A 12,790-nucleotide genomic window follows, 5' to 3' on the forward strand; every position below is an offset into this window, starting at 1 on the left:
GTTGGGGTTTGACTATACAAATGTATGAAAAATTATGTAAAACAGGTATTTCCCTGTTTTCACATATAGTGCTTTCTTAAAAATATGCTGAAGTTGAATGTGTAAGAAGGAACCAATAGATTTCACATTTTATTGGGGGTTAGGAGGTAGGGAGTACTCAAAGAACCAAAAGTAGTTTAAAGTTCCTATTTACACTTTACTTTGTAGGCACGCTATTAATGACTTACCCTTAGCATGTTCTTTGGTTCTGTTTTCCTCTATAACACTTAAATTACTGAGCTAAGTCAAATAAGTATCCAGTTGAGACTAAACATTTTTGCTTTTGGCTTACCTAATAAGTCCTCACCTACCTCAAGCACATTCAGCTTTCATGTATGTGCTGGAATGTAAGCTCCATGTTAACTGCTGTATAATACTTAGTGCACTGAACATGTTCAAAACATATTTGCGGAAAGAATGAGTAAATTTATCATTGTTTTAAATGTGTAAGATTTGAGGTCTACAGTTTTTATTAATGCCAACCCTTGTTTTTTTTATTCATTGATATAACATTAAAATCAGATGACACATTAGAATATTAAAAAATTTATGTGCAATGTGATATTGCTGAAGTTAAACATTCTTATACAGTTAAAAGTGTATATTTAAGAAGCTATGAATTTAGCATTGGCAAGGCACTTTAGGGTAATATAGGTTAATATGTGTAAGTATTGCTGATGGAGGTTTGAGAATTACTTGTTTTTGAATGTGATAGACTGAATGTATGAGAAAAGGTAGAATATATGAATATAACAAGATAGGAAAATGAGGAAAGACCCCATACTTTAAGAAATACTACTGTTGATGAAAGTGTTCTTGTTTCAAGCAAATTACAAAATATTACAGTCCTAGACAAATATAATTCAGTGAGTAATTTGAATCCACTCTATTTAAAGTGAAGGATTTATTAACATTCAGAGAAGGCTCTTTACTTGTTCTTCCCAATGTGAGGTTTTGAAAATATGGCCTTTGTTAAACCCTTCTTATTTCATCTTGTTTTCTTCATTCAACCCATGAGTGGCCCAAGAGATTTGGAAGGTCTTTTGTGCTTTAGGCTTACACAGATGTGAGATGGTATGATGCTTCTTTTGGAACTGAGGAAAAGCATAACTTCTGGAATAGTGTGTGATATTTCTCAACTTCAGGGGAAGTGTATGAGGGTGGCTTAATACTAGTAAAATAGATAAGACCACTTCAGCATGCATTCTGGAATCCTGCAATGTGTTTATATCACAACCACAGTGCATAACAACACTGGGAACTAAACCATATTATTGTGTTTGTTTATTGTGAAAACCAATATTTGCTTCATTCTGTGCCTAAATGTCTAGTCCTCTGAAGCTGAGGGAAGTGAAAAGAGAAATTGACAACTTGGGCTAAAACCTTGTTTGTGTGTGTTGATTGGGAAGGTTTAGATGCTGGCATCATTCTCATAATTATCTTTGGATTCATACTATATTCTGAGGTCTAGACACATCTATAAATAAATAGAGTTCTTTTGTGAACTTAAATATCTTTATTACTGTGTTTAAATGCCAGATCAAAGGAAGTAGCTATATATATGTTTATATATACACTATATTACAGACTATATAACATATATTATAAACTATATATATGCTTATACTCTATCTGCTGAAGAAAACTGTGTTATGGTAAATTATAGATTCAAGAATTAGGAGAGAAGGGTATAAAAAAATGCAGTTAAAGCCTTGCCTAATGGTACTCCCATTTTTATTCTTTTAGGTAAGCAGAATTTTATATAGTTTCTGTACAGCATTCAAACGTTCTTCCAGACAAGTGTCTGATGTTAAAGACTCAGTTATTCCTACCCCCGACAATGATGTGTTTACCTTCAGTGTCTCCTTGGAGGTAAAAGAAGATGATGGAAAAGGAAACTTTAGGTGAGGTTATTTGGAAAGAATAAAAATTGATATTGTGCCTGAAATATGATATTGGCTAATATAAAGATCCTAGAAACTATACAATGTTCATTTAAAGCTTTAAAATACTAAAGAAATACTTGGTGAATGAATATGTTTCACTTTTCTCCTGATTTAAAAATATTTTATGTAAGTGCTTTTCTTAATATTTAAACGTCTTGATATTTACTATAGAAAACGTAGTAAAATAATAAAGGTAGAATAAAAAACAGCTGTAGTGATTGTCAGCTAAGACAATCACTTAATATTTTAGTTATTTCCTTTGTTTATTTCTAGGAGGTATTTTTTTTATTTATTCCTATACCTACAAATTTTTCTTTTAACTTTATAAGAATTTTTCATTAAAATGTTTTTACAAGGCGTTGGTGGTATAGTGGTGAGCATAGCTGCCTTCCATTAAAATGTTTTTAATCAAAATTATTTTTAATGGTTACCAATAGTATATTATGTGGTTTGACCATTATTTACTTAACCAGTTCATTCTATTGTATATTTAGAATGTTTTCTCCATTTCAAAAATAGGCGGGTAATAGGATACAGTTATGTTCTTTTGTCTTTAATCCTCACCTGAGGATATTTTTCTATTGATTTTAGAGAGAGTGGAAGAGAAAGGGAAAGACAGCAATATTGATGTGAGAGAAACACATTGATTGGTTGCCTCCTGCACATGCCCTGACCAGGGCCCAGGCTGGGGAGGAGCCTGTAACTGAGGTATGTGCCATTGACCGAATCAAACAACCGGGGACTCTTTGGTCCGCAGGCCTACACTCTATCCACTGAGCCAAAACGGCAAGGGCTCCATGTTTTTTCTTCATTCATTCCTAACCCGCATTGGTCCTTACACTCGGTGAAGGATTTTTATTCCAAGCTCTGTGTGAGTCAAACCTGGTAGGGCCAATCATATTCTAATGATCACTTACTAGTAAGTGCCTTAACTGTGCTTTCAATTTTAATAATTGTTAGGTAGGTATTTTATCTGTTTATTATAGATACAGAAATTGATCCTAGGTCAAATAAGTTACTCAAGGTTTTTTTTCTTTTTCAGAGAAGACAACCTATATTTTAGACATTTATTGTTTTAATAATAATTCTTATGAATATTCAGTCTTGCCTAGGCTAGACTGCTGCAATCTATATCATTTTGTCCATTTTTTACTGTATATTTTCCTAGATATATCACAGTCATCTCACATTCTAGATGCTTAAAAGTAAGCTCGTCTTCTAATTTTCTTTTGCCTAGGGTTTCACTATGTTAAAAGAACTCAGAACTGCACTTACAGCTAAATCAGACATGGGACTGTCTTTAAAAACAAGTTATTGCCCTAGCCAGTTTGGCTCAGTGGATAGAGCGTCGGCCTGTGGACTGAAGGGTCCCAGGTTCGATTCCGGCCAAGGGCACATGCCTGGGTTGCGGGCTCAATCCCCAGTGGGGGGCGTTGATCAGTGATTCTCTCTCATCATTGATGTTTCTGTCTCTATCCCTCTCCTTTCCTCTCTAAAATGAATTAAAAAAAAGTTATTAAATCATATTCCTAAATTTGTTTAAAAACTAAAATTTGAAATGATGTCATTTACAAAATCTTTTTTTTAACCTCTGTTAGGTTTTGTTGATTATAAACTTACTAGAGGCCTGATGCACAAAACTCGTGCAAGAGTAGGCCTTCCCTCCCCCTGCTGCCGGCATCGGCTTCCCTCTGGCACCTGGGACCCGGGCTTCCCTCACAGCCCTGGCTTCCGGAAGGTTGTCCGGAAGGATGTCCAGAAGGACGTCTCGTCTAATTAGCATGTTACGCTTTTATTATTATAGATAGTTACTGTGTGGCAGGATGAGAGTTTAGTACATTTTAAGAATAAGGGTGTTGTTGCTTAAATACTTTGTTGTCTCATTCTAATGTTGGAATAGGTTATCTTACGTTATTGTATTACTTATTGTATTGATAATTCCTTTTCTTTTTGCATATTTCAGTCCTGTGCCTAAGGACAGAGATAAATTTTATTTCAAATTGAAGCAAGGAATAGAGAAGAAGGTAGTGATTACAGTGCAGCAACTTTCTAACAAAGAATTAGCTATTGAAAGGTAAGCAGCTTGTTCCTAAATGCTACCCCAAACTTGTATTGACACTGTTATTGTGTTTCAAGAGACATACTATTGAATCTCAGCTGTATTAGTCACTGTGGCTTTTCACCATACTTCAATTTCTTCATTTAAAAAATGAAGATGAGGATGAGAATCATAATACTTTCTGCGCTTAAATAAGTTAGATATAACTGGTTCATTGAAATCTCATTGATGGGAGCAATAAACATGAAATGACTTTATTTTTTCAGTAACAACTTCTTCAACCCTGTTTGGTCAAATCCATCTTTCTTGCTATTCCTCATTTATATATATGAGACAGATACCTTCTCAGTCATTTTTGCTTATTAAACATTCCATATAGTTACTGGGATTTCAGAATCTTTAAAAGATGGATACATATGTTTTAAATATATAAATGTGCACACATACATACACATACATATATATGTGTATGGGTGCAATTATATATTTATGTATATATTGACCATATAAAAACAAAATAAAAACTCTTGTGGACAGAAGATACCATAAACAAAGTTAATAACAAATGATAGTTCTGGAAAAAACATTTCTAATATAGATGACAGATGAAAGGTTAATAGCTATAGTATATATAAATTTTGTAACAGTTGGTAGAAAAAAAGGAGAAAAACAAGGGTATAGATAGGAAAGCTCTTCACATGGCCAACAAACATATATGTAACGATGTCCCAATTCATGAATAGGCAGGGAAATGTAATTAAGGTAACAATAAGATATCCAATTGGCAAAAATAGCATGTAGAGCTGATGGGGATATGAGCAAAAAGGGTAAAGTGTATGTACCTACTTTTTGAAAGCAATCTGGCAACATCTATGAAGATGAAAAATACCTATAATGAGATACATTGGTCCCATTCTAGGGAGTGTATCCTGTTAGAAATAAAAGTATACCACTAATGACACTTTTAAAGGATATTTATTACAGCATTGTTTATAGTGGCACAAAACTGTTAATAAAAACAAATACCTACTCGACTTAGAGGAGTGGGAGAAATTGATAAGGATCACAGAGAAAGAAAAGCCTCTTCGTTGTGTACTATGACCACTCCTTCATTCATTCTCTAGACTGGGGTGAAGGTCAGGGCCAGTTGTGGTTCTGACCGATAGCATCATGGTAGCCTCTGTCCCAACTGAATGTAGAAGGTGCCTGGCCCCTATACATCTACAGCTTTCTTTAAAGTGTCAGTCATTTAGCTCTACTTTCTTCCCATCTTTGGATCCTACTGCTAGTCTCCAGATAACAGGAAAGTCCTGTTCAGCATCTTGGTAGAGTGTGTTTTTGTTTGGGAAAACACAATAAAAATGCATGTGTTTTTAATTGTTTGTGAAAACACAATAAAAACGATTTCATCAGTTTTAAGAGGTACATTATCCTACCTAATAAAATGGTAATATGTAAATTACCATCACTCCGCTACGCCCATGACTGGGCCAGAGGGAGGCGCAGGGGGCGGGACTCGGGGTGGCCGGGGTAGCCGATTGGGCCGGCAGGACGCTGAGCTTGCGTCGCCAGTGGCGGCGCAAGCTCAGCGTCTGCGCCATGGCTGTGCTGTGGAACAGAAGGGGCCTCTGGGGCAGCGAGCTCACGTCCCGCCGCGGACCATCAAAAGCGTGGGAGCTGGGTGCCTGTCTGCTCTGGCACCAGGCCTTTCGGAAGCCTCTGCCACGCTGGAGGCTTCTGAAAGGCCTGGTGCACCAGCGGACAGGCACCCAGCTCCCCCGCAATCGAAAGCCAAAGCGTGTAGGGGACCCTACATGTGTATGATTCAATCATGCACTGGGCCTCTAGTATATAATAAAAGGCTAATATGCATATCGACTGAACGGAGGAACAACTGGTTGCTATGATGTGCACTGACCACCAGGGGGCAGACACTCAATGCAGGAGCTGCCCCCTGGTGGTCAGTGCACTTCCACAGGGGGAGCGCCACTCAGCCAGAAGCTGGGCTTGTGGCTGGCGAGTGCAGCAGCGGTGGTGGGAGTGCTAAGTGTGTCTTAGCGCCTCTGTGGCAGTGCTAAGGGTGTCTTACTGACGGCTCCCCTGCGGGGAGTGGGCCTAAGCTGTCAGTCGGACATCCCCCGAAGGCTCCTGGACTGCGAGAGGGCGCAGGCTGGGCTGAGGGCCGCCCCTTGAGTGCATGAATTTTGTGCACCGGGCCTCTAGTCTTTTCATATTTAACATGTCTGAAATTGTGGTGTTGTTAACAATTGGTGGCATCCTATAATTATAGTTGCCATGTTTTTTCCCTTTCTTAGTGGTATAAAAAATAATTGTGAGCCTTAAAATTGATGGCTTCTTAACATTGATGAAAAATAGCTAAAGATAAAGGTATTGTTGCTTTTGAATATTTTAATTCTAAGCCACTTGGGCTGAAGCAGAGAGCACTTCTAGTTGAGATGATTTTGAGTCCATGTAATTGCTCTGTTGAGTTCACATGTCCTGGTCAGTGGGCAGCAGGGGATGGAACATTAAGGGTACAGTGCACTATAGTGAAAGAACCACTTTATTCTTTTATGCATACATCATTTCAGTTCTGATTTTAACAAATGTGAGTAAACCATTTTGATCCCCCCAAAAAAAGAGATTTAAGATTTTTTTTGATGAGCAGTAGATATACAATGTTTCAGCCTTTTTTTCGGAAGTAATTTTATCACAGAAGAGATAAAAATAAAACTTTTACAGAGAACACCTGTATAGTCTTTACTCAGAATTGCCTATTGGTCATATTTAGTCCACTTGCTTTGCACCCACTTTCTTGATCTCTCAAATTCTCAATTTCTCTTTCTCTGTTTCTGTCTCTATCTCTCAATCTCTCTCTCTACACCCCCCCACCCCCTCCTCCCCGCCACATGTACGTTTTTTGGAATAATTTAAGAGTAAGTTCCATACCTCATGGTGTTTTATCCTTATACAAGAGGCCTGGTGCACGAAATTCATGCACAGGTAGGGTCCCTAGGCCTGGCTGGCGATCAGGGCCGATCCGGGCCTTCTGGCTGCTAGCTGGGGCCTTCCTTCCCGCTGCTGGCTGGGGCCTTCCTTTGTTCTGCGCCACCCCCTGGTAGTCAGTGCACGTCATAGCAAGCGATCAAACTCCTGGTCTCCGGTCGAACTCCTGAGAGGACACTTTGCATATTAGCCTTTTTTATATATAGATATTTCATTCGGAAATAGTATTTCTTATATAACCATATTATATGTACCAATTCAGTAAATTTAGCATTCAGACAATACTTTTTATCTGACCTGCCATTTATCTCCAGTTTTGTTAGTTGACCCCGTATCATCCTATCCTCTTCCAGGCCAGAATTCACACTAGGGTCAGGTGTTGCATTTAGTAGCCATATGTCTTTAGCTTTTTAAAATCTGGAAACATTTTCATAGTCTTTCTCTATCTCTTACGACAGGGACATTTTTGGGGAAAAAATATTTTTCCCTTTTTAATATAACATCACTCATATTAGGTTACTAGGGGTGGGGAATGTCTGGCCAGAGGGCCGTATAAGGCCTGATAAATCATTTAGTCTGGCCTTGCCAAGGTATTAGGGGTGAGTTAATTAAATGTTTGACTAAATACAGCAGGCTAATTTTTCAGTTGATAATTTTGTATGGTCCATGAATGATGTTATAAATATCCAAACAGCCGTTGGTAGAAAAAAGGTTCCCTATTCTTAACCCTTTGCACTAGCTTGCTTTTTTCTTGATTCCTTTATTCTACTCGGGATTTAATTTTTTAAGTACCCCAGATTTTACAAGCGCGGCAGTAGAATAAAAAACTGGAGTTTCTTTTCATACAAACTTATTTGTTTGGATTTTTTTATATTTCAAATTATTGATACATTCAAAGAGTAATTTTAATCTCTATAATTTTTCATAGTGTGATATTTTTTGAAACATTCACCCACATGAAGACCTGGTTTACATTCACATGTTTCGCAAATATAAATCGTCTCTCTTCTTCCTCCTTTGATTTTTCTGTTAGAACAAACAACACAATCTTTGTGTTTTTTGTTAGGGTGAGGTGTGATTATATGGAGCTTTCCTCTAAACGTTGCTCTAAGTTAGTGGATAATAATCTACCCCTGGAAGTTAGTGTACCATCTCTGAATTCTCCAACAAGATCATATACTAGTTTCCTAATAAATTTCACATGCGTTATCGGTTTTTCATTTTTTCTTTTTTGGCATCAGTTGAGACGGCATTTACATTTTACTTGTCCTTTCATGCTAATGAAAACAAGAAAAGATACTGGAAAAATAGACAAAAATCCCCCTTCCCCCCCGCTGTGAAGCTACGTGTCGAGTGTGGCTCGACATACGAGCTGCTATCGATGCATCCGAGTGCAAAAGGTTAATCTAACATTTCCTCACGATTAGATTCAGGTTATTTATTGCTGTATAGGTGGTATTTCCTTCACAGCGCCATACATCTGAAGGTGTGTGGTACCCATTTGTCCCTCGCTGGTGATGTTTGCTTTGATTACCTAGACAGGATGTCTAATTCCCCACCCAGTAAGCTGTCTGTGGTAATACCCATAAAAATACCCTGCTTATCATCTAAATTCCCTCCTTTATTTATTCATTTATGATTCTTGTCTAATCCAATCTTTACTATGATGAATGCAAGATAAGAATTTTCTGTCTCCTGTACTTTTTTTGATTTACTACCAGTCAGCCTTGACATTCTGATAGAAGCCAGACCACTTCCTTCTCTTTTATTTATTTATCTACTTATTATTGGTATAGACACCTGAATTCCACCCTCCTCTCCCCTCTCCTCCTCCCAGTAGTTTAATTCCCTACAGTGCTTAATTATTTTGGTACTCAGAAGGTCCCAGAATTCGCCAGTGGGAGTGCCTTCAAACTCTATGTCCTTAGGATATGCCTCCAGCACTTCCTTTCTGGCATAACAGAAGGCAACTTTCCATTTGTCAAGTCTGTAATAACACAGGCCAAGAAGTATTAGATGTTGAGTAATTTAACTTTTAGTAATTACTTAAAAATTTTGGGGTTTTATGATTAAGAGGTCTATTACGCCTCTACTCTAGGGGCATATACTATACTTATCTATAAGGTGCAGGCCTTCCTTTTTCCAATGAGAAGCTCCCAGTTTTTGAACTCCTTGAATGTAGAAACCTTGATGAATAAAGGTGAAATCATTGAATGCCCAATCATAATATTTTCTTGGTTAATTTAAACATTTGCATATATATTTAAAATATATTACACAAATTAATAACTCAGAAATGTTGCTTTTCATCCACTCTGACATTCATAAGACAACTGTAATTAGAATCTCTTCAATAATCTTCAACATCAGTGTCTTCATTATCACTTCAGCTGCTTTTGGAATAATTTTAAGGCATATTTTAGAGCACATTATGTGAACTCTGCCTAAGTTGAGGTAAAGCACTTTTGTAATCAGAACATATTGCTGTATCATTAGAAATTTTATCTAAGCCCCAAGTACCCACTTGCATAATATTAGGGTGGTTAAAAATAATTTCCTATATAACCACTTACTATATTGCTCTTATTTTAATATAAATAATCTTGATGATAATATCTAACAACTGTGAGTTCATATATATACTGCAATAATTACTAAATCCAAGTTAAGTTTCTTTGTTTCCTTTTTCACACATCTGTCAGATGAGCTCTGCAAACATAGACTCTAGTGTGATAGGCCTGGAGGTGGAGGATAGGTGCAGGGTGGAAGGGGTAAATGGAGAAAAAAGGGGGACATCTGTAATACTTGCAACAATAAAAACAAATATACAATAGAATGAACTGGTTAAGTAGATAAAGATAAATTTAAAAAATAAAATTGAGATTGCTTCAGGCTAATGGTCTTCCTTTAATAATACTTAACAGGCAGAATTTCCTGTGATGTGAGATTTTTTAACTGCTTAGAATTATTATTATTATTATTATTATTATTATTATTATTATTATAAAAACACCCTTGCCTTTTATTGGTTATACTAGAGGCCCGGTGCATGAAATTCATGCACTGGTGGGGGGTGTCCCTCAGCTCAACCTGCACCCTCTCCAATCTGGGACCCCTCGGGGGATGTCCGACTGCCTGTTTAAAAACAGGCAGTCGGACATCCCTTTCACAGTCTGGGACTGCTGGCTCCCAACTGCTCGCCTGCCTGCCTGATTACCCCTAACTGCTTCTGCCTGCCAGCCTGATCACCCCCTAACCACTCCCCTGCCAGCCTGATCTATACCTAAGTGTTCCCCTGCCAGCCTGATCATCCCCAACTGCCCTCCCCTGAAAGCCCGGTCACCCCCAAATGCGCTCCCCTGCTCCCAGCCAGGACCTGGGCAGTGGCCTGGGAGACTGTGCACCTTCCCCCACCCCCACGATCTGCTCCCAGCTGGGACCTAGGTCTCAGCTGGGAGCAGATCATGTGGGGGTGTGTGCCATCTCCCAGGCCACTGCCGGGGTCTCAGCTGGAAGCAGATCCGCCCGGGTTGCGTGCCATATCCCAGGCCACTGCCCGGGTTGCGGCTGGGAGATCAGGCGGGGGAGTGTGTGCCTTCTCCCAGGCCACTGCCTGGGTCGCAGCTGGGAGAAGATCATGCCAGGGGATGTGTGCCTTCTCCCAAGCCACTACCTGGGTCTCAGTTGGGAGCAGATCACGCCCGGGGTGCGTGCCATCTCCCAGGCCACTGCCCGTGTCACGGCTGGGAGATCACGCCAGGGGATGTGCGCTGTCTCCCAGGCCACTGCCCAGGTTGCTACTGGGAGAAGATCACGCCGGGGGATGTGTGACTTCTCCCAGGCCACTGCCCCGGTCGAGGCTAGGAGCAGATTGGGGGGAAGGAGGGGAGGGGGTGGAGGTGCGTGCAGCCTCCCAAGCCAATGCCCCAGTCACAGCCGAGTGCAGATTGTGGGGGGGGGGGGGGGGGGGGGGAGGTGGGGAAAGGTACGCGCGGCCTCCCAGGCCACTACCCAGGTTGTGGCTGGGAGAATATCACGCGGGGGGTGGGGTGGGGGGGTGGGAGGGGGGATGGGGGTGTGCGCCTTCTCCCAGGCCACTGCCCGGGTCTCAGGCTGGAAGCAGATCGCGCTGGGGGTGTGCGTCATATCCCAGGCCACTGCCCAGGTCGTGGCTGGGAGATCACGCGGGGGGGGTGTGCGCTGTCTCCCAGGCCACTGCCAGGGTCGCGGCTGGGAGATCACGCGGGGCGGGGATGTGCGCCATCTCCCAGGCCACTGCCCGGGTCATGGCTGGGAGATCACGCAGGGGGGGTGTGCGCGCCGTCTCCCAGGCCACTGCCCGGGTCGCGGCTGGCTGGGAGATCACGCGGGGAGGGGGTGTGCGCGCCGTCTCCCAGGCCACTGCCCGGGTTGTGGCTGGGAGATCACGCAGGGGGTGTGTGCGCGCCGTCTCCCAGGCCACTGCCCAGGTCGCGGCTGGGAGATCACGCGGGGGGGGGGGGGGGGGCGGTGTGTGTGCGCGCCGTCTCCCAGGCCACTGCCCAGGTCGCGGCTGGCTGGGAGATCATGCGGGGCGGGGTGTGCGCCGTCTCCCAGGCCACTACCCAAGTCGAAGATCACACGGGGCGGGGGTTTCCTTCTCCCAGCCCACTGCCCGGCTCTCGGCTGGGAGCAGATCACACGGGGTTGTTCGCAGTCTCCCAGGCTACGGCCAGGTCGTGGCTGGGAGCGATGTGGGGGTGGCAGGGAGGAAGCGTCGGCAGCCCTCCAGGCCAACGGCCAGGGCTGCGGCTGGGAGCAGATCAGCCAGGGGTATTCGGGACCCTCCCAGGCCAACAGCCCCAGTCGCATGCTGTCTGCTCTCAGTGGTAGCCCTCTCTGGAACTGGGGGACTTCGGTGGGCCTGAGAGCACTGGGCGCTGCCATCTTGTGGCCATGAGCGCCGCCATTTTGTCGCGGAGTGATGGTTAATTTGCATATTGCTCTATTATTATATAGGATGTGGTATTTAACATTTTTAAATCTCAAAATGTTAAATGCTGGAATTTAAGGCAATCCAGTAGGTGGCAGTCTTGTCAAGAGAATTCTTAACACCTCTGGATTGTAAAAGTTGTTCTGGCAGTTACCTTTTCTTGAGTTATTTTCTTGAGGAAAAGATTTCCAAGCAAACAGGTACTGAAAAAAAAAAAAAAAATCATCAGGGGCTATTTTCTTCTTATAGTCCAAACAATTTTCTAGCATGGTTTGACATCACTAAAGTAGACAAGTGGTAGTGTTTGAGCTGTTTGTTATTTTTGTGCTGATTTAATTGGATGCTAGTCCATTCTGAGGGTCTTTTGCTGAATTTACCTAGCATATACTTTTGCCTTTACCCTAGGCAAGTTGTTCTCGTTTGATTTAGAAAGAAGTTCAAGTCACTGACTTCAAGGTGCCTAGATGTTAGTTTTATTTGCATCTTTTATCCCCTTATGTAAGTTAGTGTATCTATGAAATCTTTTAATCAAATCAAGAGAATCAGGTATTCTAATAACTTTACTTAATGGACATCATTCTTCTCCATCCTGAAAATGAGAAAAATTTAGTAGAAAGATAACTCTTTTTCCTTAGGAAAACAAAGTATAGTTATATAAAAATGATTTCATTGTTCTCTGATAGTTATTTTAGATGCTTTGAGAGTTAATAATTGGAAGCTTCTGTTTTTCAGCCTTTTGACTGGAACTTGTGATTAGGACAGAATTTT

The 12,790-nt window shown here is 41.2% G+C and overlaps 1 protein-coding gene across 3 annotated transcripts in view; it reads left to right on the forward strand.

Moving 5' to 3' along the window:
* The window catches only part of RABGAP1L (RAB GTPase activating protein 1 like), a 462,901-nt gene that overhangs the window by 62,575 nt on the left and 387,536 nt on the right, over positions 1–12,790 (forward strand). For all 3 annotated transcript variants that reach the window (XR_013812987.1, XM_079761776.1, XM_079761778.1), the window contains exons 6-7: positions 1,786–1,943; positions 3,949–4,059. Coding sequence is in view for 2 of the 3 variants with exons in the window: in XM_079761776.1 (XP_079617902.1) it covers positions 1,786–1,943; positions 3,949–4,059 (269 nt within the window). In the remaining variant the exon portion in view is untranslated. The remainder of the gene's footprint in view (positions 1–1,785; positions 1,944–3,948; positions 4,060–12,790) is intronic.

The sequence above is a fragment of the Cnephaeus nilssonii genome, assembly GCF_951640355.1.
Source record: "Cnephaeus nilssonii genome assembly, chromosome: 21".
In the NCBI taxonomy this organism is placed as follows: Eukaryota; Metazoa; Chordata; class Mammalia; order Chiroptera; family Vespertilionidae; genus Cnephaeus; species Cnephaeus nilssonii.